The sequence below is a fragment of the Molossus molossus genome, unplaced genomic scaffold, assembly GCF_014108415.1.
Source record: "Molossus molossus isolate mMolMol1 unplaced genomic scaffold, mMolMol1.p scaffold_m16_p_21, whole genome shotgun sequence".
Taxonomy (NCBI): Eukaryota; Metazoa; Chordata; class Mammalia; order Chiroptera; family Molossidae; genus Molossus; species Molossus molossus.
The window spans coordinates 33,436,716-33,462,386 of NW_023425357.1; the positions used below are offsets into that span (position 1 = coordinate 33,436,716).

The 25,671-nt window shown below is 50.9% G+C and overlaps 1 protein-coding gene across 1 annotated transcript in view; it reads right to left on the reverse strand.

The window, feature by feature from the left end:
• The window catches only part of ZFHX3 (zinc finger homeobox 3), a 183,743-nt gene that overhangs the window by 36,180 nt on the left and 121,892 nt on the right, over positions 1-25,671 (reverse strand). The window contains exon 5 of the mRNA XM_036273950.1: positions 5,452-5,559. Within this exon, the coding sequence (XP_036129843.1) occupies positions 5,452-5,559 (108 nt within the window). The remainder of the gene's footprint in view (positions 1-5,451; positions 5,560-25,671) is intronic.

A 25,671-nucleotide genomic window follows, 5' to 3' on the forward strand; every position in this document is an offset into this window, starting at 1 on the left:
CACAAATTAATATTCTTCAAGATTCCACACTACTGCACACTGTCTCTTCTCCAATTACAGGTTTAAGGAGTTCCAGAACTGCAAGAAATCATTTCGTGCAACCTGCCATTTTCAGACCTGGAAGCTGAGTCCGGAGACCTAAGGTGCTGCGGCTCATCTGGGTGGCAGCGCCAGGTCCCGAGCCCTGGACTTCTAAATAGCAGCCCCGTGGTTTTCCCCACACACAACACTTCCTCTCAGCACATACCTTCTTTTGTCTTCATGGATTACATTATTTTTTAAGTATTTTTTTAAGTCCCTCTCCATTCTCTGTCACAGATAACCTTTCAGGCACTGAGTTCCCCATGCAATGGCATCCCTGTTTGTACAAAGCTGCAAACAACAGGAGAATAGGGGGAGGGCTGGTAATAGGTTTGCACCAGGATGTACCTGACCTGCTTTTTTTCAACCTCAGTAATTACAAAGGCAGCGGGTCTGTAGGAATTATTCAGATGCAGCGAGAGCCACACACCACACATTCGTGTTAAACATGTCAAATCCGATTGAAATCATGCCTGCCAGCACCCCAGTCCATAGCACACTTGTCCCTAGCAGTGGCCCAGACCTCGCCAGCCCGTTAATACCTCCTTTAATAGCAGTCTTCTGCAGATTCAAATCAGGGACGCTCCACTGCACTAATTGCTCTGTGTTAGGTGAGCATCATGGATTAAAAAAAAATTATTAAAATAAGACCCCTTCAGGCCATTCTCCTAGAACAACAGCACTCAAACTACAATTTTAACTCAAAATTTTACAAAAATAGAAACACGGACATCATTTAGGGTTTTCTGAAGCATTATCATGGTGCTAGTTTAAGTTGGGCTATTCTCCCCCAACACCTTTTTTGGTGTTTGTTTTTAGAACAACAATACTGCTACTCATCTGGTCTCAAATTACTTAACTAGACCCAGCTTGGTGCGCCGTAGCTCGAAACCATGGCGGCTCAGGATTTAAACAACCATCTTGCTGTGTTTCTTTGCCAAGAGTTCAATTTTTCCCCTAATTATTGGTGATAAAGCATCACATTAATTGTATATCACTTAATTTATAGCAATTAACGATTGACTGAACAATCACTGCATTAATTATTGTTCAGTTGCTGACACTGGGGGCTCTTCAATCTGGTATACACACTTTCAAATCCTCACTGCTGAGCGAGAACGAACGAGGGCTCATTTTCACATTTCAGAACAGAAAACCACAAAGTTGGACGGTGGAGATGACTGTGCATTAGGGAAGAGCCTTTGCACACAGGACCTCCCTGCACCCGTTGGCCCTACGCAGGCTTTCCACTGGCCCTAAGGAGATGTGACCCCGAAGTGTTTACCAAGGGCTGGTACATGAGGCCACCACTCGCTGTCATGGAGCCCAGGCTGGACTTGGTGGGTACCTCTTGCCCACACTTTACAGAGGTCATACTCTCCATGATGCCAAATCCAGAGAGTCCTTTGCCCTCAGCAACCTCCTTTGGGAAAGGCACAGTGCTGGCACACACGAGGCAGCCTCCTGACCGTGCAGGGCGGTGCCGCTGCGCACCGAGGATGTGCACCTCCTGCTCAGGGGTGGAAACCAGGCCAAACGCTTCGACTGCAAAGCGCCGTTCTTGAGCGCTGGCTCGGTGCACTGGTGACAGCCTGGCTCTGCCCTCAGAGTAAGTGGCAGAGCCGGTTTCCAAATCTGGACCTGTCCACATGCCTTCTGGCCACTTGCCTGGGCTCCAGAACTCAGTTTACTTATCTGCAAAATGGTGTGTGGGGGGAGGGGGCCAGTTACAATATCTGTTTCATGGAACGAGGGTGAGAATCAAATGAAATAAGGTATGTAATCCATGCAAAGTAATGCTTGCCAGCTCCTGTTCATATGGCACACAAAGAAAATGACAGCGAATGGGTAGAACAGATGAAGGTGCAACTGACCCAGCTTCAGCAGCCCCCAGCCCCACCTGGCCAACCCGAGGGCTATGGGGACAGCACACTTGTGTACCTTGAGTCATTTCGGGCAGGCCTGCTGGGAAGGACAGGTGTGCCACACTCGAACGGTCCCTGGCAGAGTTAGAGCTTAATGTAGCCTTACCCGCCTGCGTCTTTCAGGGTTAGTTCTGACTATGTATAGCTGTACTCTCCAGTGTGGTAACCACCAGCCACATGCAGCTAGTTACATTTAAATTCGTTAAAATTAAGTAAAACTTTTAAATTCAATTCCTCATTGTACTAGCCACATTTCAAGGGCTCAACAGGCGTATGTGGCCGGTGGTTACCGTCCGTGCGGCGTAGACGCAGGCCATGTCTGCCAGCACAGCTCCGTGGCGCGGCCCCGCCTCTAGCAGCAGTGTTCTCGTGGCTGCGTCTCATTCCCGAAGGCAACGCCCGTGACCTCGCGGACTCGGGTCAGAGGGGCTCTCTGCCCAGAGCCCTGCACGTGGGTAGAGACCAGCTGTTGACCGTGGGACTGATGCTGCCGGGATTCAAACCACCCTCTTGCTTGTCCTGTTGCTGCTCAAGGTAAAAGACCTGCCATCGAAATACAAGAGGCCCAAACAGGGTCCCTAGGAGACGCCGCGGAGGAAATGAGGAGCCCCATTCCAACGTGAGAACAGCTAAAAATTTTAGTAAAGATTATCCATTCCTGCACAAACCCCCAAACTACATAATCAATAGCTGAGAAAATGCCAATTATCCAGGCCCATTTGAAATATCATTCATCTGCATCGTGAGTAGCCACTAATCAGCAGTACAAATTGTGGAATCACTATTTATTTATTTGCCAGGAGGAAGCACTCCCCATCACAGTTAATCAGATAGGAACAGCTCAATTTAGGGAGTAAATGGAACAAATGCAGACATTTTTCATAAAACACTGAAGATCCCCAAAAAAGCTCAGAAGAGGTTGCTGGCACCTACATCGATTCCAAGATCAAATCGACCAAGTTCCTTAATAAAGCCTGTCATTATACACTCAGACAATATAGACAAAATTATGCTTCAGGTCAAAAGAGGATCATTTGCGGGAATCGGGAAAGAATTTTCCCTTCTCTCTTTACTGCTGCGCAACTGGCAAGGTGCACCCGAGTTCTTCATTCATTCTCTGCCCGGCTGGCCTCTGGCTTTTGGAGATACAGGTTTAGTGTGGCCTGCTGTCTGAACGTATGAGTGAGAAAATGGAGTCTTATTAAAGATGTTTGTTTTTATGGTGCTCATTCTGCGTCTCGTCTTCTAGGAGGCTCCGGACCCCCAGCATGTCCAAGGCACACGAAGGCACACGCCCACGGACTCACAAACACTCTGAAGGCCATCTGGCTGACCCCCTCAGTAAAGCTTGCCCTGACCTCATGTGAGGACTAGAGAAACGCATGCAAAGTGCCCTAAAGGGTCTGGCACACAGTAGGAGCTTTGGGAATGGCAGTCACTCGTTGTCTAGGTGCCAGGAGCCTGGCCTCACTGAGTCCTCACACTGTTTCCTCTCCGCCTCTCCACAGGCCCAGAAGCCACCTGCTGCCTGGCTCCTTCTACAGTCCTATGGGGACCTAAAGAGAAACTGCTACTTGTTCTCCTAACCTCATTTAACTAAACTATTTTTAAAAACAACAAAAATCCTCCCTAATATAGAGCTTACTATATGCTAGGCACTGTCCTAAGATTCCCATATTCAAACAATCCACACAGCTGTCCTGCGGAAGTAGGTACAAGTTTTAATCCCCATCTCATGTGAGGAAACAGGCCTGGAAAGGGTGAGGTACCTTGAGTCAGGTCACACAGCTAGTAAGTGGCAGAGCCAGGGTCAGAAACCAGGCATCAAAACATGAAAACAAAGGACAGAGAGTCCGAAAGGTCACTCAGTCTTCAAACTGAGTTTGTGAAATCTTCTTCCCTGGATCACCTCCTCCAGGCAGACATGTTGAACTGTTGTCTGTTTGCAAAGTTCGATTAGCTCACACCTTAAGTCGTACCGCAAAACCTGGGGTCTCGGTCCATGCAAACTAACCCAGGATGATCCCTCCCCACATGCAGGGCCTTTGAGCACAGGTGTCCAGGCCCTGCTCTCGAGTTGTTACGAATCTTCCCAGGCGCCGGCGCTGGGCCCTTTCCTTCAGCATTATCCAAGTTCAGGCCCTGGACGCCCACAGCCCAGTTCCAAGGGGACAGGCAGCCTGGGCCGTCCAGCCTGCCCGGTGTGCCGTCCATTCCCTCTCCGCCTCAGGGACGCCCGGCTCCACCCCCGGGGGCGGGCCAGTGGCGTCAGCAACTCTGCGCGTCCCTCCTGATATTTGGAAGCTGTTATCTGCCTCGTGAATTTCTCTTTTCCAGGCTGAACAGCCCCAATTTCTTCAGCCTCTTCTCAGAGGCTGTATTTCTCAGCCTTCAGTCATTTTCATTGCTCTCCTCTGGCCTCTCTCCAAGATTCTGTATCTTGTTTAAATAGTGGAGCCCAACACTGAACATGATTTAAGAATAGTCATGCCTGGAAAAGTAACAAAGGCCCAACCAATACAGACTCCAGAAGGTAAATATTTTCTCAAAAAAAATCAGAGTATTACAATATTAGTAATGGAAGGCAGTACAAACAAGGTTGACCAAACACAATAATTTCTGCTGCTTGTCATATCATTTCCTCTAATTATTGTGGTGGTTTCTGGGAGACTTATCTGTCCCAGTAAGTCTTCTCAGAAATGATTTTGCTCCTCCTCGAAAAATCTAAGCTTTTCTTCTTAGTTTCAGCTCTTCTTTTCCTCAACACAGAAATCCGATCATCACGAGAGATGGCTGGTCCCCTTCTCTCGACGCCAGCTTTTCCAGAAATAGGACTTCCTTTTCTGACTTCAATTTCTTCTGCTCTTGGTAAAACAGCCTCTTGCCTGGCTGCACTGCCTGCCTCCCTTTGGGTGATTTCAGGGTGTGGGTGCTCACCCTGGGAACAAGGCGAGGCTCACAGAATCCGCAGAGCCTGCCCCGGCCCCCAAATGCGAGACACAGCCCACCCTTCACCACAGAATCCTTCAGAGACTCAGGGGGGACCCCGATGCGGTCCCGTATGGACAATCCCTTGGCTGGGCTTGGGAGCCGGTGGGAGAGGGGCCTGGACATTCCACAGAGGAAGACTCACGTCCAGGGCACACAGCAGGGAGGAGCTGGAGACATGTGACCACAAACACACGGACGCCCCTAGCAGAGCCAGACACCTGGATGCTCAGTAAACAAGACAGTTTTGGGACCATTTTAAAAAACAAACAAAACTTTAAAAGTTCCTTAATATAACAGAATAGAGGGAGAACGAAGGTGACTTACTCAAAAGGCAAAAACAAACTTCTCCAACATGCCCAGAGCCAGTAGTTTTCCCGGTGGATGTAGCACGCTCTGCCCCTGGCCCTGAGCCTCACTCCTGCAGGGAAGAACCCCAGGGCCGCGCACCCACTACCTGTCCACTTGCTCGGGTCCTTCTCGCCTCCACTCTCCTGGTCTTTAGCAAGCTCCTCTGGGTCAGCAGCTGCTTCACTGGGCCCTTCAACATCTTCAACGGCTTCTTCTGAAACAGAAGCAAAGCAAAATGTCAACAATTAAAAGTAGACAGAAGATGAAGGACTCTTGGCTCCTACTCCAAAGAATTACCAACCACACAACACAGATATCAGTGACTGCCCCTCCCCTCTCCTCGGGGCCCGAGAGGCTGACTGCACTATGGCAGTCAGAGGTCTGGTAGGCGGTGGGGACTGTCCTTCCCTGTTCGCTGGAACGAGACTGTGCTTGCTCTGGACGTGTGGACATGAGATTTCCAGATGGATTCTGAAGGCCTTGTCTGAGCTTTGCTTATTGAAAAGTAAAATCCATTGAAGAAATAACTCAATCCAAGTTCCTGGAGTTGCTCATAAGTCTCTTACACTTGAACATGCAAAATTTTACAATTGAAAGTACAAAAAAGGAGCTTCTTGCACAGCTCCAACCCTACTGGCCTGGCATCGCACTGACCAGACTGAAGCATTGACCCCCACAGGCCTCAAGGTGCCTGTGCACGGGCCAGGCCGCGGCGGGAGGCTCTGTTCGTCTGTTTACGGTCATTCATACTCTGAAGAGTCACAAGATATCGGCCACATGATTTCATCAATGTGAAGAGTTCTGGAAAATGACATCTGTGGGCACACCAGGCATCAGGGGCAAGAAGGAAAAAAACTTGTAATAGAATCATACACTTTCCTTTGAAAATCACTCCATTCTTTACCCACCACTGGTTTAAAACTAACCAAGGGAATTTCCCAGCTCGACACACAGTGCTTTAGTGAAGGTGCAAGGATGGTCATTCCCAACGGTAAAAGGCCACTTGCCCAAGTGGGGAAGAAGAGGACAAGACACTCCAGGTGTTGGGGGAAAGGAAGTGAGATTTCTCTCTCGCTCTCCTGGACCTTTGGATCATTATCCAACATATTCATTAAGAATGGGTTAATGGCCCTGGCCGGTTTTGCTCAGTGGTTGGTCCATGGACCCGAGAGTCCCGGGTTCAGTTCCCACTAAGGGCACGTACCTTGGTTGTAGTTTGATCCCGACCCCGGTTGGGGTCGTGTGGGTGGCAACCACTCAATGAGTCTCTCTCGTATCGATGTTTCTCTCTCTCTCTCTCTCTCTTCCTCCCTTTCCCTCCTGCTCTATCTTAGGATAAATGCAAAAATGTCGAGTGAGAAAATAAAATGGGCTAATGAATAAAGCCAGCAAACCAAGGTGAGTTAATGATGACATTATTGGGACACTCTGAAGAGTACACCTACCTGGGTATAGACACTTAAACACCTGGCTGCCCATGTCTGTCACTGAGGTAAGCACTAAACCAGACACACGGGGACCAGGTATTAGGGTTCAATCTAGGATTGTAGATTTGGGGCTCTGTCCAATGTCACCTTAGGTCCCTCCAAATGCAACTCTACTTTTTAATATTTCAAGGTGTAATACCCTCCAACCCTCCAGAAAATCGCTTCTAAATTCCATCTCACAATGGAAGTAAAAGGAGCTCAGAGTAAACTGACCTCAGAGAGTTTTTAATACTTGAGGGAAAAGACATCTATTTAGAGTCAGATTTTCCTAATTCTTCCTGAAAAGACAATGGAAGTCCAAGGACTGGAAAACTGAACGAGGGGCCAGGGAACATCCTTTCTTCATTACCACCAACAGGGGATTTATGGGGCTGTCACGGGGAACGCAGATGAAACAAGACGCTGCTTATTTTCATCTCCACATATACTTTCTGTGTCTCGTGTTTGCCTCACCGTGTGGTAAGGTTAACATCGTCTCCCCACACCCACCCTTAGTTCAAACAGAGAAAAATCAAGCGACTATGGTTTGAAGTCAAGATATACAGAGCCACTGTACTTCATTTAATAGAGAAATATACACATATACAAGTGCTAGTAAGCAAAAAGAGGCAAGTTACACAGTGTGACACATTTACCATCTTAATTATCTTCAAGCAGGATGTTCAATGCATATTTTTAGGCATTTGATAAAACTGCTCAACACTATAATTATAAAATCTATCTCTGAATGGTTATACTAGCATTCAGTCAATCAATATTATTAAACTGGGTCTACCCAAAGTAGCTAGGTCTCTTAAAGTATACTCATTGGCCCCTGCATCCTGTGATACAGAATATTTGTAGTACTGATACATTTGATTAATTTGATTGTGCAAAGAGACAGCTCAATGGCCTCTCCTCTCCAGTGCGCGCACACACACACACAATCATCTTAGACAGAGACAGCCTGACACCACCAAGGCAGAGAACACCCTGACGTGGCGTGAACAGTGTCTGAAGGTGCTGCCTTGCAGGAGAGGAAAGGAATTTGCCCACAGGAGGCATGCCCAAGGCCACACCTCTCTCCTGCACAGTATGTGGGCCACAACCATTGAGCAGAGAGTTAGGAACTCATGTTTGGAAAGGCCCAAAGAACTGGGTCAGTGTCGGAGTGACCATGTCTATTCCAAAGATAGAGGCGTTGGAGAATAAGCACATCACTGACGCAATGAGCAAGGAAACCACACAGTGCTTTGTGACTATTCCTGGAGTCCCCATTCTGTGAGTCTACTTGGGTCTTTGTTTTCTTCCTTCCCTGCCCTACTACAGGCAGAAAAGTGAAGGCAGCTGAATTTCAGTGACAACATAAACAATAGAGGTTAATCCAGAAACTTATTTTCTTCTCTTCTTTTTAAGATTTAAAAATCAAGTTGTCTTTTTGAGATCCTAGATTTAATATTATCATTTGTCACTCATTCACTAAAGGCTGTTATATGCTTGGCAGAAGAAGAAATTATGAAGAAACTCCTGGACAAGGCAGCTTCCTTTACAAGGGAACAGTGTCCCCAGGCCCTAGCTAAAAACCAGGTCCCATTCAGCCAAGCAGGAGCTTCCTTGCAGTTCCACCTGTGACCTACAGGTGTCGCCCTCTGCATGGCCAGGCCTAGAAGGGCAGCTAGCAGCAGGAGGCAGACACTGTCTGGGACGCCTAACCTGAGCATGTGGAAGTAATATACAAGTGAACTGTCTGGTCCTGGGGAAATAAAATAGGACATTCATAAGCAGTTACACCATCTGTCTTTATACCATCATCATCAACAGCAAGAGGAAATATAGCTCTTTAAAATGGATGAAAGCCCAGGCTGTCAGTAACCAAAAAACTGTGAGCTCTGAATACCAATAAAGGTAGAGAAATTATTAAAAAACAGAAATGTAAACTATGAATTTGTCTGGACAGCTCGGACCCACAATGCTTGGCAGGTAGGGTATGTTTTATTGGTTCCCAGAGTCTAAAGCAACCCCACTCACTAAGACCCGGGCCTCGGGCACCCATGGGGCAGGGGGGCTGGTCTCCCTGCACTGGGAACATGTGGGAACCAGGAATGCAATGGCATCCAGCTCTAAAACAGAGCTGTGGCCACACTCTGAGCTCCTGGGGCTGGTTATCTGGCCCCTGTCCTGTTAGGAATGTATATCTGATACCCATGTGCTGGCAGAGCAGAGCCGAGGGGAGGGTTTTCCCCACAGATCACAGATTGCATTTTCCCCCCATGAAGTCAGTGGCAACTGGCCAGGGTCATGACAGAAGTCAACTTTTCTCTATAATATCAGCTACTGACAGATGGTGGGAACAAGTAAAGACTTGATGGACCGACAATCTGGTTTTATCTGGAAAATCCTGTTTTTCCCTCAGAAGACAAAGTTGCTTTCCTTCACCAAGACATACAACAGTCACCATGCCATCTTTATGCCGAAACAGACAAGTCAAACCATCTTCTCCCCAGAGTTTAATAATACTTCAGGACGCAAGCAGAACGCAGCAGGAACGCTTTCCCAAGGGCCCAGCCAGGACCTGGCTGAGGTCACCTCTGCTCCCTTTGCCCTGCCTGTTCTTGGCAGGAGGTAGCAGGCCCAGTGCATTCCAGACAGGTCTATTTTTTCTAAGACTCCAGAGGAGGTTCCTTTAAAACTCCCCCAGAAGCCTATTTTGATGGATATACCGAACAGTAGCCCTCAAACTAGGGCACCCCTCCTGTTTGGATGGTATTAGGCTGGGGAAATAGAAACAAATCTTGAATAACTGTGAGGTCTTCCTGGTGTCTCTCCTGCCTTCAACTTACATGCAAAACTGGCTGAAGGCCTTTAAAAAATCTATTTCCATCACCGCCTCCCTTTTACGACTGCTTCTCCCAGGCAGCGCTCAAGCCAAACCCAACCTGCTCACGTCACTCATGTTTCCCAGTAAGGGCAGGGCCCTCAGGTGCAAGCATTTCAACAAATAAATAGATTCTAAAAGGGGAGGGTTGCTAGGGCAGCTAAGGTTTTGGGGAGTGATGATGCCACAGGCCCCGAAAATTCCCTTCACTCAAGGTGGTTTTGCTTACCACAAACGGAGCTGTTCTCTGCCCAACCTCAGCGTGCTGTTGAGGGTGACTCAGGATTTCCTGGTCTACGGTGAATGCTGCTCCCAAAGGAGGTGGGTGTGCCGACTGGCGACCCCATGGAGATTGGCAACAATTTTTTGAACAACCTGGAAATTGGTTTGTGGAAGGAGCACCAGGCAGAAGCAAAAATAGAGGTGGCATCATCAGGAAGTCAGCATTCACCCCACCACGCACGCTCCCTGAATGTGTTACCCAAGAAGACTTGCCAGTTGCTAAAAAATGATACTGTTCATCAAATAACTGGGGCCGAGTGCCATGTCCTTTGGGTGTATTTACAAATCGCTTACAGACTTGAAGGAGGGGGAGTCAATCAATGACTAAGACTAGTCCCTCTGTTCCAAACTCTTAACAGGATAATGTAGATCAATTCAAACCTTCTCCCAAACCTGACAAAGCCCCCTTAATGCCTCAATGTGAAAGAAATTTGAAAATTCTTCTACCAGGGTGTCTGTACCCAAAGCTCTCAGGCGATCGCGTTACTTAAATAATACACCAATCTGGATCCCTGAAGAATGAAATTGTTCTTTCTTTTTTCTTTGGGGGGGAGCCATGTGTGAGGGTGGGGTTGAAATAAAGTGCGTTTGCCTGTCGGCAGGCTCAAGAGCTGAGAAACATTAGCTGTCATGAACCACAATCAAATCAGGTTTGAAATATTTAGCAGTGGCTTGGAAAATGCGGTGGTGCAGCTCTGACAGGCGAGATGTGCACAGACACCCACTTTCCATTATAATGGAAATATCAGGCCTGTTCTGAATATGTATAACCCAGAAAAATGTATTGATTTTTCATTCGGCATTAAAAAAAATGAAATAGCCTGCAGCTGTCAAAAGCCTTTTGTTAAAAGCTCATCTTTCCTGGAATGAGGTTTACCAGAAACAAGTTTTAATTGTATATAGGACCTCTTCTTTGAAAAACAAAATAACCAATCTGCTTACTTTGAAGATGGGGTTAAAGCTTTTCCCTTCTCCATTTCCAGCCTAATTAACCAAGGACAACCACCGAAGCAGGCGGGAAAGGCCGGCACGCTGTGACCAGCAGGAGCGACACAAAGGCTGGCGGCCACTCTGCCTGGGGTCTCTGTAGAGGACAGCAGGACGGACCCCGCGGCTGTGTCTCCCCTTGTTCCTGCCACCCCCGTCAGGTGCGGGCCCTGTGGCTGCAGACTCATGGAAGGACCGCGGCCACCGGGCGGTCCTGAAGCTCTGGCGGGCACACCAGCAAACGGGGCCAAAAGCTCCCGCAGGCCCGGCCCTCAGGGACTCCTTGCTGTTGTCTTAGGAAACCTCTCATGGCTGTACATATTCTACAGAATATACATGCTTTATTTTGTAAATACAGGTAAAATCAAATCCACAATGTAAAAGACGACTGCTAAGGTGTACACCACCTATTCTGGGTAAGATCCAGTGCATTAAAATTCTGCTACAACAGAAATGTGTAACAGGATGTGATCAGCAGTGCTGGGGGGCACACAGCGCTGCTCCCGGTTCCCACCCCTAGTCTCGTCTTCGCTCTCCAGGCCTGGGAGGAAGAGGCGGGTGGTGCAGTGCTTGTGGCTGTACCCACAGGGGTGGGCCACTAACCATGCCCTTCGCCCTCCTGTGCCCTAGGCTATATCCCAACTGCCCCCGGATCCAGGCTGCAGGAATCTACTCTGCACACTGTGTCGAATGTTTACTCCATGGTTTATTCCACCCCTGACAATGTGGCTAGAAAGTGAGTGCCTGAGAGGTAGCTTGAAGCAATTCAATTTCTGGTTGACAACACCCAGCCCCAGAAATTCTCTCTTAAAAATCGAGGCAGCTTTGCTTACCGCAAATGTAAATTGCTCTCTTAACACACCTTACGCTTAGCATGTTGGCAAAGGTGTCTGCATGTTCTCACACATGCGTGTGGTATCAGGAACTTACAAATCTACCTGGAACTCCTCAGTGGTTAATCATCAGAATATTATTTTTAATTGCTGGCAAACTTTGTCCATTCTGTTTTCTACATCTTAATAAGGTATAGATTAATTGAGGGTAATGACAGGTCACAAGACAAACAGCCGGGACCCAAATCCACGCTGCTAAGTGGATGTTTTGAGATACAACATCATAGTCTAGGCAGGAAACCTTAAAGGGGTGAAGGATGAAGGGAGGGGGTGAGGGCTGGGGGTGAGCAGGCCGGGCTCCCAGCCCGGTGCTCATTCGTCCATCAGCAGTGCAGTATTTTCCCATCGTCTCCAGCAGGGGCAGGAGAGTCCAGGGCACCGGCAGAGCCTAGGCATTCAGGGAGCAGCCCGCTCCCGCGGATGACAGGCACACTGGCCTCCTGCGCTCCCGCTCGCCCAGGCCTCTCCAGCCCCTCTGTCCAGTGGGACCCCTCACACCAGGTCTAACGAACAGAGTACTGGAAAGGCAGAGGTAGGTCTCCCCAGCAGGTCACTCTCATCTTTGGCACTTCCCATGTTCTCAGCCATCAAAGTGCTCTGCTAGGCTGGCCGTCCTGCAGGGGACCCTTCTCTACCAGCCAGCGTGAACGGTCAGGGCTCTGCTGGGTACTCTGCAGGGAGTTTTACCATCCCAGTACCTTTTAGTAAAAGAAAAAAGAAAAAAAGGAGCCAAACTGCTTACCAGTTGTTTTAATAAAACCGCCTTCTTTTCAAAGCTGACAGCTATGAAAATGCATGTCCGTGAGCAGGACAGGAAGAGGAGGGCCACGAGCGATCAGATGCACTCCCTTCCTCCAGTGACGAGTTCTTTTCACATGGATCCTTTAAGTGATCATTTTACCACAAGAATTCCTTTTACCACTAGGTGTTCATTTACCAAATACACCTGGGGCAGCGGCGCCCGGAGTTTCTGGACAGGGCCTGAGAGGCGGTGGAGGCCTGCCAGCTTCCCACGGGGCTGCCGGGCAAGGCTTCGCAGGAAAACCGACACTGAAGGAATTCGGCCTCCTCGCCGCCCCACCCCCACCTCCTTTCCCGTCCCCCACCCCACAAACCCGGGCTTTGGCACCAGGCTAAAAGAATCAACACTCTGAAGGCAACTTGGGGTATTATTAAAATGACTAATTGGAGAATAGAGACCATTTATGCTTTTGTATATTTGAAGATCTTGCCACTGTTTATAGAAACAAGAAAAATGGGGATTGTGCAGCAAGACGGAGCCTGGGAAGGCCGGGAAGGCTGCAGCCCGAGTGCTCAGCCCCTGTGGACAAAGCTGGGTCTGCTGGACAAGGACGTGCTCCTAGGGGAGCTTCCCCATTTGCTTTTAGAGTAACTTCACCTCTAGCTCGAGCATTGACAGCAAAGAGCATTTCGGGGTCCAAAGTGGCCACGCGGCCCACACGGGCCTCCAGGAGAGAGGTCCCCTCTGAGCTGTGCTCCTGTGCGAACAGCACAGAACGCCAGAGCACGATGTGAAAAATGCTGCCGTTGTGTGGCGAGGGACGAGTCCTGCCACTTTTCCTCTCCCCGGCAAGGCCACTTGGTCATTTGAACAGTTTGTCAAAACGGAGCTAGAATTAAGGGGGTGGGTGGGGGGTCAAGAGAGGAGAAGAAGGAGGAAACGCCTCGAGCCAGTATTGCCACAAGTTCCATTTATCTGTGTTCTTGCAAAAGCACAGGGCTGCCCCCTGCAGAAACGCAGAAAGGATGAAAGCACACGTGAGGTGACAGAGCACAAGGGAACGAAACATGTCGCTGACTCGCCTGGTGGCTATTCACAGGAAGATTTTTTTTTCAGTAACTGAAAGATGTGAGTTCCAGTTTGTAAGATACAAACCCGACCCTGAAACAGTTCCGGAATCTGTGCCGAACAAGAAACGCAGCTCCGTCCCAGAACTGAAGTCCGCTGCCTGCAGCAGGGACGAGGCCCCGCGGGCCGGGCCATGATGGTGGCTGCTGCTTTCACACAGGAGACGTGAACAAGGCAAACTCCCTACATGTTTGTAGCGGAGCGTGATGTGATTGTGTTGTCATTTATGGGAAATAATCGCAGGCCCATCTCTCCCCTTCCCCCCATTTTCCAGTCCAAATAACCATGAAAAATTACACTTCAATGTCAGGACGGCGACAAAGGAGACGCGCTCTTGGGGAGCTCAGCGGATTTGCAGGGGTTTTTCCTTTCTTTGGACAAAAACTACCTTCAATTGTACTTCATCTAAAACGTGATCTAACAAATGCATTTTGACAAGTCCTTTTCTCTTTTTCTCCTTTCTTTCAAACAGTATTTTGCACAGTTTAACCTCACACCAGACTGGAATGTTCTGGAAAGAAGAGGCATGCAAAACAGAAGGTCCTTGAAACCAAGAAGGGTGGTCCCACCCAACTCCTGTTAGAAACAAAGTAGTGGAGGAAAATAATGATTGTAACGCAGTTTGCCACTGAGGAGGCGGGGAGGAGGGGCAGCGGAAATGGCAGTGTCTGGACCACAGAATACTTGAGAGGCACCGGTGAGAAGAGCCAGGCTCAGGGGCAGAAGGAGGGTCCCCATGGAGGGCCTCCTATGCTTGCTCATCCGAACAGAAGATTCTGTGGAGCTGGGAGCATCCTCTAGGGAGCCAGAGGTACAGTCAGAATTGCGGGTTCGTGACCAGGTGGGCGGTGGACGGGAAGGCTCTCCACTTCCCTGCTAGCCCCCCTCCTCTAGAGAGGGACATTTTTCAACCGAACAGATATGCCTGAAAGCTTTTTAACATTCCAGGTGTGAGGCCTGAGCAGTCCCTACAAACATCTGTCTTTCAGTAACACCCTGCTTGAAATAAACACTGTCAGTCTCCACGGTCGGGGGGAGAAGACAAGACAGATGAACACCCGTGAGTGACAGAGAGACTGTAAGGAAAAAAATGAAGTTTCCACTAAAGAAGACTGGTATCACCTTCTGAGTCAAAACTGACTTGGTATGTCAGAGAGAAATCGTATGCTTAATGAGAAAACAAAACAGAAACAGAAAACTCCCACTATCGTGTGTTTCGTAATTTATTTATTTTTAATTGGAAAGCATTGGAAACACATGGATGAAAACCAATCAAGGCAGGCCTGTAAGTGTACTTAAGCATCTATACACAGATGAAGGTGTATGGGAAATGGACAGGATGTATCAGAAATGATATTAGATTGTGGTGATTAGAACCTAATGGGTATAAGTGAAACCTTGTGGGATGGTTCTCGTAACGGGAACGTCAAGGTTGATGGATGCGATCTATACGGGAACAATAGCAAGGGAAGGGAAGGTTGAGGACGGCCGAGCCGACCCAATGTGACAATGTCAAAGGCAATGATGGAATATTTGGGGCAAAGATATGCCAAAAAGCAAATTGAGAGAGAAAAAGGTGAACATTTTGCTTCTAGCCATCAAAATGAACAGCACGCAACAGAGAAAAATAAACCTTGACTCCAGGGGTCTGAGTCACATGGCCACACAGACAAGGGACTCGAATTTCCAGCCTGTTTGTTGCCTCAGTCTTGTGCCCGCAGTGTCTGGACGGCCTTCGGCCTGATGAGAAAGCAGCTTGGCCCCGTGAAGCACAGAACGCATGCAGCAACGGGAGTCTGCTCCCGCCAGTGGACGGCAGAGAGGGGCTGACTGCCAATGAGCTGCACTTTGCATGATCATAAGCTACTTATAGGCACAGCTGGCAAAACAAGCTGATTCATAAAAACAAAGCACAAACAAAGGCTCACACTTTCCGATCCAAATCGGGGAAACAGACATCAGGCCAACTTCAGGCAGCCCTGCGCCCAGGAAAGCACCAGCTAAACTGGCTCCATCAGCCAGACTGAGGCGCACACGGTCACCACACACGTGGCGGCGGTGCCCACTCCAGAATGCAAGGCTAGAAGCGCACTCTGCTCTGAGGGTGACCCTGAACACAGTCCTACATCCCCAAGCGGGGGAGCCTCCAGGTGCGCCCCATCCACTCACTGCCTGGGGAAGAGCTGCTTCGCCAGGACCACTGATGGTCAGTCACACCCGAGGCATTGAAGGGTGTGTTCAAATGCGGAAAGTAAAAAAACGGGGCCATTCTCCAAAACTGTCAAGTCCCCAAATGCACTTCAATCTGAAACAACCAGGCAGCAGAAGCAATATGTTTTAGTTGACATTTCCCAGGAAAATGCAAAGAAAGTGAAGCAGGAAGCTGAGGTACAGAGAGAATCCAAAGGCTCACGTTCGAGAGCTTTCCTGCATGAACGGGAGACAAAGCAGATGGAATTGCTAACTGCTGTCATTTTCAGCATGTACCCTGAACAGCTGTTCTGTGCCCACAGGGAGAAAGAAAATTCTTGGATCTTCTGCCTCCTTTTTAGAAACTTCCCGATTGTGCCAGGGGTTGAAGACAAAGTGTCTGTATTTTTAAGAGTTGGAGGTTGCACAATGAAATGTTGTTTTCCTAGGGTTTAACAAAATGCCACCACTACCACCACCTCCACCACCTCACCTGCTCCTTCACAGTGATTGTAGCAACAGCAGCCCCCCTCAAGCCCCCCAGAACTGCTATTTCAGGCCTCTGGGTATATCTATTCAGCTCTTCCTCCTGTTCCTTAGATCTAAAAACAGGCTGGCATCCCTTGAAAATACCATGTCCCATTGCACAGCCCCAAACTGACACGACCATACATCTCAAGGTACAAAAACACAGTCATGATCAAGGCGAACGACTCAGTAAAGAACTTACGTTCTAGATTCATACTCATAGTCTTTTTTCTTTTTTATCCTCACCCAAGGATATTTTTCCATTTTTTGTACAGATAGAGTGGGAGGGAGGGAGGGTGGGAGGGAGGGAGAGAAACATCGACGTGAAAGGGACACATGGAGTGGCTGCCACCCGCACGACCCAACCAGGGCCAGGGACAAACTGCAAGTACGTGCCCTTAGCGGGAACCGAACCCGGGTCTCTCCGGACCGCAGGCCGACGCTCTAACCGCTGAGCCAAACCGGCCAGGGCCCCATAGTCTTTAATGGTGGGAACATTTAAATGGTGAGAACCAAGACATGAAAACAAGGAGAAAGAAAATGTTGTCACAAGATGAGAAAGTCATCGAGGATCTGTCTGGACAGAAAGTGCAATCCAGTGACGAAGAACTGGCACTTAGGACAGTGGGAATAGGGATCCACAGACATTTGTAGCATACATTAAAAGCAATTTAAAAACCATTTCTGGATGTTTAAATTCTTTTGTGTGCATATTGCAACTGAAGACAGGGTTAGAAACCCCCGACAGGGAAATCCTTAAATCAGAATCCTCCCCAGACTTCCAAAGTGTTCAGTCCTTCCTCAGTGAATACGGACCCCAGGCAGAGAGAGGGTGAGGAAAGGCACCTACGACAAGGAAGCCTTTGCTTCCCTTTGAAAGGCCAGGATTTACCGTGAGGAAGCGAGTGAAACAAGCCAAAGGTGTGAATGAGAAAGGGCCAAAAAGCAACGCAGCCGGAAAAATGAGCTCCCCCAATGATGACGAAGAAAAAAATAAATGGTTCCTCACTTACCAAGCAACATCTTTACCTATGAAGAGGAGGAGAGGATTTAGACAGTAACCAATGAGAAACGTTAAAACAAAAAACATCTAGGTAAAAGAGTACCTTAAAATTAAATATATATTATGGCAGGAAAAAAACAACAACAGATCAATGTCTGTCTGAAAGAGACTTTGAACTGACTCAACTCCTAAAAACTTGGGTGACAGGTTGGAAAGAACAGGAAATGTTCCAAGAGAATGGAAGTAACAGAAAACTGAGCCTTAAAGAGAAAACATTTGAGAACAGACATAAGGAAGAAAAGATGAATGGGTCAAGGTAATGAAAATCTAGCTGCGTCCAGTTTAGCTAGATACAATTAAGGTGGCAAAGTCAGACATTTCTGTATTTAAAAAAAAATAAAAAGGATATAAATATTTTTTCTTTATTGATTCTAGAGAGAGAGGAAGGGAGAGGGGAAAGAGAGATGGAAACATCGATGAGAGGGAACACTGACTGGCAGCGTCCTGCATGCCCCCCACTGGGGATCAGGCCCACAACCTGGGCATGTGTCCTGACCGGGAATCGAACTAGCAACCTCTTGGTGCCTGGGTCGATGCTCAACCACTGAGCCACACTGGCCGGGCATAAAAAGGATATAAATACAAATATATAAAATAAGAAATGGGCAGGGTAGTCCCAACAAGAATACAGCATAAAAGCATACACATGAGTCAAACAGATTCAGGAAGAGGCCATGGCTGCAGAAACCTGGTCACCAGGGTTATCTTTGTTTTGAGGGACTGGGGGGTGGGGAGGGAGAGCTGACACTAGCACCTCAATTTTACAGATTAGGAGACTGGGGCCTGGGGAAGGGTAGGGCTCTCAGACCACAGTGAGGTGACCCAAAGGGGGTGCCCAAAGGGAGTGAGCGACACTGGCGACGGAGGGAACGTGTGGTTGTGGTGACGCTTAAACTGTCAGACAAGCAAAGAAAGAAGCAGTGGGCAGTCTGCAGGGTGAAGCCTGGCACCCTGCTCCCCAGACTTCTAGAATCTTCCTCAATCAGAGCTGTGATATTGAAGCAAATGGAGTCTTATAGTAGCAACATGGTTGCTTAAGGCAATTATCTACTTTTCCTTTACATTTTGAGATAAAAGGCATAGCAGGGTTGAAAGGTGCTCACTAAAACCGGAACCAAACCAACACCAGCCGCTAAGAACCCAGATATCCACGCTCCCGGGCAAAGAGTATTCTGTTAACTCCCTGCCCAGTGCCGACACAATGTCCCCAAAACACTATCACGTTTAAAGACAAGGACAAGCCAGAAAGCCATAGCTTGCTCGCTCCTACCCTCTTCTCTCTCTCTCTCCCCCAATCTCTCTCCTCTCATGCCTTTTCTGGAAGGGGAAATCCCAGAAGTACTGCTCCCCAATGGCTCAGGGCAGTGCCTGTCACAGACATTCTGGATCCAGGGTGAGGTCCAAGGGGCTGTGGCAGCCCCGAATCTGCCACAGAGAACTAGCAAAAGCAAGTAATTGCTTTTTCCCCTTCCACTAATAAGCTTTTCAGCAGAGGAAGAATTCAGCTTCCTGTAGTCAACAGACCCTTTTTCCCTGCCTCTCTTCGCTCCAAATAATCTGAAGTGACTGCAATTTCAGCCCCGGCTCTCCAGCATTCAGCTCCGCTGGCCGGGTCAGAGGGTGTCAAGTGAGGGCTCTCCGTTTCTTTCTACTCTGCCTTCAGCCACCCGCGTTTCTTTGTAACTGAGGCGGCCTGCCCCCCAGCCCGGCCGGCCCACGGCGCACACTCACTCCAGTCGGGATTCCAGGAAATGTTTGTTTAAGGCCCAGAAAACACTGGGGGAGAAAAAAAATATCTCTTCGCTATAAACAACTGATTAGTAATGACCAGCTTCAGAGGCTCTGCTGACCTGAGCCACTCATTTCCTTGTTTTGAGAAAATGCAATGCAGTAGAACATTTTTTTTGGTATGGTGGTTAAACCATGTGGCTGGTTTTGTGGTTTTCAGTTTAGTTTTATGCAAACGACTTTGGGTCCTAAATTCTCTCCTTGAGATCTTACTCTGCATTCCTGGCGTTGGATCTTCCAGCCGCTTGGTGTGCAGGCGGCGGCAGCGGACTGCTCGGAAAACTCCGCCCCGCCCTCCCCGCCTCATTTCCCAGATGAATGAAATGCAATTTCAATTAAGAAGGGCAGCACCAGTGCTTGCCCTGCTGGGTCCTCGGGAGATCTCGGCGGGGAGCGCAGACAGCAGTGAAGGTGGACAAACAAACGGAATGAGGGAGATGGACCGGATGAGAGGAAGGACAGGTGTGTGAAGGGAATGAGGGGAGACCCCGGCAGGTCCCCAGCTCTGAGTGGAGAAAAGAGGGCGACCTGCTAATGCAAGAGGCTGCTTCTGGACAAGCAGTTCCAAGCAAGGGAAACAGAGGCAGGTCTGGGGAGATGCTGCTCCCTGGCCTGCAGTCAGGGCCTGTGAGGTTCTGGAAGGGAAGGAGACAAGGGGAGATGCACCAGACACAAAAAAGAGGACTACAAACAGCCCTACCCATCGCGCATGTGGGGAGGAGGTGGGCGCTCACTCACGGCTGCAGCCAGGCCTGTGATGGGAATTTATTTCCCTCAATTATGTGCTCTTGTCCCCAGTCTCAGTTCATCAGTACAGTGCAGCCAAGTCAATGAAAGGCTCCGTAATGAAGTAATCCCATGCACGGGGACGGACGCCCACGCACGGGGACGGACGCCCTCCCGGCACCTGCCTGCTGGGCGGCCAGGGCTGCAGCCACACCCGGCCCCCATCAAGCTGACAAGGGCTTTCCAATCTCCCCCACCTTCCACCCCACCCACGCTCCAGGTCAGGCCACCCAGGCTGCCCCAGGAGCCTGCGGATCTGGGCGTCATTTTCTTGGACTCCATCACGAACGCCGATGGCAAAGAGGAGGAGGAAAGCGCCAGCAAAGTGGGACTGACCACCACAAACGCGGCCCTTCCCTTCTCCTGCCAGGGAACCCTTCACGCAAGGACCCTGACCTTGAAAACCAGCACCGTGCACAGGAAAGCCTCCGTTTGCTTGAAACATGAGTATCTAAGTATAACAAATAATAATAGTGGTGGTATACTATTGTTACTCAACTGAAGTAAATACTATTACTACTCCCACTTCACAGGTGAGGACACTGAGCCTCGGAGAGGTTCAGTGACTGGCAAAGGTCACGCAGCTCTCAAGCTACGGAACTGACATCAGGCCCATACCCTCACTGGCGCCCTCATCCATCCGCCCACCGCCCGCCCACCCGTCCTGTGTTCGCGCAGCTCTTCCAGGTACTGACGAAGCAGCTGTGAACAAGAACAGTCCCTGCTTTCAAGGGACAGGGGCAGGAAGGAGGGTGGGAGTGTGAGGCAGACAAAAAGCAGCTAAACAAAGGAGCGTGCTGTAAGCCAGATGCTGCCGAGGGAGAACAGAAAGCAGGGACAGTGGACAGAAAGGAACCCCGGGAGTTGCTTCACGCGGGGAGCCCGGAGCGTGGCACTTGGTCAGAGCTGAAAGAGTGAGGGTGGGAGCCACTGGGGCTTTCGGGCAGAGGGACAGCAAGTGCCAGGCCAGGGTGGGAGGAGGGGCAGCCGGAGGGGCAGCGGTGGCGAGAAGGAAGGGCTCGGAGACGAGCTGAGATAGGTCTTGGGGAGCAAGTTCCCAAAGGCCTTAGGGGCCACTGTCAACTTGTAAGGGACTGAGTGAGAGCAAACGAGGTGCTCCTCTTCGGCACCCCTTCCTCCAGGCAGGCAGGCCTGGCCTTCCCACCTTACTCGGTCATGTAATCTGGGCTGGACTGTGGTCCTTCCTCGTCCCTGGCAGAGAGGGGTGTGAGGAGCCACCCCACGGCTTCCACGGCTGCCCTGCTAGGACCTCCCAGGAGGCGGCTACAGTGTTCCTCTGGATTCGTGCCCGTCTCCAGTGGGGTGCGGGGCTGACGCTGAGGTGAAGGGAAACACTGACCAGCCTTCGCCACAGGTCACGTGGCCGCATGAGGACCCTTCTGACAGCCATAAACCAGAAGTGCCCATCGGACCATCATGGTCCAAAGCACCCTCCTGAGAAGCTGAAGACACAGTACCAGCACCGAGCAGAGGACTCAGGGCTCGGAAGGGCTGTAGCTCAACTTGGAAATTTGTGACTGACCACTGCTGGTCCCTTCTCCGAAACTGTACTGCCCTTCCCCATAAATGAATTTCATCCCACTTTGCTAATTTAATAAGCACTTAAAGCTATATGACCTCAGGAGGGCTGCTATTTTAATGCTCTTCCTGCTGCGAGATGCATTTGGAGGTGGGGGTTTTATTTTTCTTAAATGGGTTGTTGTGGAAAGTCTACTCTGCTTGCCACTTCATAAGAGGTGTCTCCCCCTAGTGACAGACACACCTCCCTGCTGCAGCACCACCAGCCTCATCTTGGGGCTGGAGCCAGGGACCTGGGTGCAGGCACACAGGCAGCACGGGTCTCTTCATGCTGCAGGCCCCGGGTCTCTTCATGCTGCAGGCCCCGGGTCTCTTCATGCTGCAGGCCCCGGGTCTCTTCATGCTGCAGGCCCCGGGTCTCTCCATGCTGCAGGCCCCGGGTCTCTCCATGCTGCAGGCCCCGGGTCTCTCCATGCTGCAGGCCCCGGGTCTCTCCATGCTGCAGGCCCCGGGACTCTCCATGCTGCAGGCCCCGGGACTCTCCATGCTGCAGGCCCCGGGTCTCTCCATGCTGCAGGCCCCGGGTCTCTCCATGCTGCAGGCCCCGGGTCTCTTCATGCTGCAGGCCCCGGGACTCTTCATGCTGCAGGCCCCGGGGTCTCTCCATGCTGCAGGCCCGGGTTCTTCCATGCTGCAGGCCCGGGTCTCTCCATGCTGCAGGCCCCGGGTCTCTTCATGCTGCAGGCCCCGGGTCTCTCCATGCTGCAGGCCCCGGCCTCTTCTGCTGCAGGCCCCGGGTCTCTCATGCTGCAGGCCCCGGGTCTCTTCATGCTGCAGCCCCCGGGATCTCTTCATGCTGCAGGACCCGGGATCTCTTTTCATTGCTGCAGGCCCCGGGTCTCTTCATGTGCAGGCCCCGGGCCTCTTCATGCTGCAGGCCCCGGGTCTCTCATGCTGCAGGCCCCGGGTCTCTTCATGCTGCAGGCCCCGGGACTCTTCATGCTGCAGGCCCCGGGTCTCTCCATGCTGCAGGCCCCGGGTCTCTCCATGCTGCAGGCCCCGGGTCTCTTCATGCTGCAGGCCCCGGGACTCTTCATGCTGCAGGCCCCGGGTCTCTTCATGCTGCAGGCCCCGGGTCTCTTCATGCTGCAGGCCCCGGGACTCTTCATGCTGCAGGCCCCGGGACTCTTCATGCTGCAGGCCCCGGGACTCTTCATGCTGCAGGCCCCGGGTCTCTTCATGCTGCAGGCCCCGGGACTCTTCATGCTGCAGGCCCCGGGTCTCTTCATGCTGCAGGCCCCGGGTCTCTTCATGCTGCAGGCCCCGGGTCTCTTCATGCTGCAGGCCCCGGGTCTCTTCATGCTGCAGGCCCCGGGTCTCTTCATGCTGCAGGCCCCGGTCCTCAGACCAGCTACCCCAGAGTACCCTGGGAGCTCCAAGACAGCCCTCAAGTGTTCAGGGTTTTGTTAAAACCTGGAGCATCTGTAGGGCAGCTGGTCCATACACTGTATCTATGGCCTGGGGACAAGATCTGGATCCTCGCCCTGGCTGGTTTGGCTCAGCAGCTGGAGTGTCGGCCTGCGGACCAGGCTAGGGGCATGTACCAAAAAAAAAAAAAAAAAAATAGAGAGAGAGAGATCTGGGTCCAAGGAAGAAGAAGCCCAGAAGAAAAGGGAAGAAGTGAAGAGAGGCAGGTAAGAGGCACATGGAAGAACCCCTCCCAGGCTTGCTGGGGATCCGAGGGGGCACCCAGGAGTAGCCCAGAAAGGCAAAGCCTAAAGCCAGGAACTGGGAGCTGAACAGAATAGGATGCAGAACAGGCCAAACCCATCACTGCTTCGAGAGAGCGCCACTGCGGGGCCCACAGCGATGGGGGCCTGAGGAGGCAGCGGGTAGGGGTCTGCGTCCATCCTTCTCCACTTCCTTCCCTCCATTCATCAGAACTATGTTTGGAGGAAGGGTCAGAACTTGGCGGCTGCCTTTTACAGTACACTTCCCAGAATAAAGTGCCCCAAGATTTCATCCCTCACCAAAAAAGGGAACTGTAAAAACACGCAAAGCAGCCCCTTCCCTCACACCAGCACAGCCGCCCTCCCAGCACGGTGGGTGTGGAGGCCGCTCAGACCCCGCGATTCTCCTGCGGAGGCTGTGCGCTGTGGGCCGGGCCCTGCACTGAGCAGTTAGGAACTTCCCAAATCATTAACCTTTCTCCCAGCTCACAGCGCTGGGAGCTGCTCCCTCTGCTGCCCATTCAGGAGCCCTATTGATCTGCCGCACACTCGGTGCCTCCAAAGTTGTTTATGATCAATATGCAAATTGCCCATGGCATTGATCTAGTATTAATTTTCAATTAGGGAATCCACAAGGGGTCTCTGAGGGTCAATACCTAACAATGCAAAGGAAACTCAGCGGAGGAGTGTGGGCTGGTGCTGATAAAGCCTCCTTCTCCACAGTTCCAGGCCCTCGGGGCTGTCACCTTCACTTTGGCTCATTTGGTTCCCTCACATCAGACCCCAGCGGCCACCTCCCAGGCTGGATCTGTGGCTGTTGCCTGGAACTGCCCCTCCACCCACCCCACATCCAGTGCCACAGGGACACTCCTGGCCTGCCTGCTAGTGCATCCCCCTAACACCCACCCTCTTGACCCATGCCCTGGGACATGCCCCCATGTCTCCCCATGACACACCCAGACCCGGGACCACTCTCTCCCCCAGTTCCCCAACCACACATACCTTTCTCCTCCCTCTCTCTCTCTCCCTCGGTTCTGCTTAGTCACAGAACGTCACCCTGGCACGCTGCCACGGCTGGAGCTGGAGAGCTGCACGGTCCCCAGAAATCTCAGGCAGCCAGGCAGAGCCGCCGGGCTGCCAGGTTATGCTTGGCAAACAACCCGCTGATGTCATTTCAAAAAACCAGGGGGAAAGGAAAAAGGCAGAGAGAGCTTCAAATCATGTTTCTCCTTCTTTCTTTTAGCAAAATTTTTCTTCCTAATGAAATACAAGGGTGGGGAGCTGGGGGGATGTTAATTACTTTACCACTCGCTCATGGTTCCCAGAAGAGGCTGCGGCCCGCCCGCCAGGAGCCCAGGGCCGTGCATGGGAGCCACTGCTGGGGCGGTCCCTGGGGAGAGCATGCCAGCTGGGACCGAGGACCGGGAACTCAGGCATTCCATCACAGCCCCACGCCCGAGCGCTGCGTGGGAAAGCTGTGCCGGCAAAGGGCGGGAGGAGAGAAGTGTCCCTCGTTCCTCCCAGCAGGTAGGGGACAAGCAGGGGGGGCTGCACCCCAGCTTGGGGCCCAGCAAGGGCCACGCTTGCCTCTCTGCCAGGGCCTGGAAGGCCTCACGTTTTCTGTCCTTTCTCCATTTGGAATAAGCCCCGCAGAGTCTCAGGCTCTGTCCCATCCCGTGACATTTCCTGAAGACCCAACTCCACACCACCGGGTGGGTTGCCTGCCCACTTCCGGCACTGCAAACGGGCGCATGAGCCAACCAGGCTAATGGGTTTATGGACAACATTAATTACCATGCTGCTCATTAATGGATGGGATCTTTATTGGTGCCATTGATCAGCGAACTTGTTAGCTGGCCTCCTAACCAATGGCGGATATAACAAGTTCTCTTATTGGCATATCAATTAATGCAATCAATTCCTGGCCAGCGGCTGCCATTTGCCTCCCTGGTTGTTCAGGAGACAGAGCCATGTCAAGCATGCCTGTTCTTAGTTCCTGGTTCTCAACAGGCTGCCAGGTGGTCTCTCTGCCACTTGGGGCTCATCTATCAAAAAAGCAAATATCACACCTACCCTTCCATCTGAAAATCACCTTTCCCTGTTCTGGTGGACACAAAAGTGCTACACTACCAGGTTACATCCCAGAAGGAAGTGTGCGGAGTCTGGGGGCTGTTACAGCAAACGGGGATGGGAGGAATTAGGAGGTGTTCCTAGAATGGGGACTGGTAGAAATTATATGGTCTCCAGCTCCAGAAAACAGACCACTGTCCTCAGCCTTCCCAGAACCCCTGGCCTCCCGCCCCAGTCACCTGCTGGCCACACCGGATGG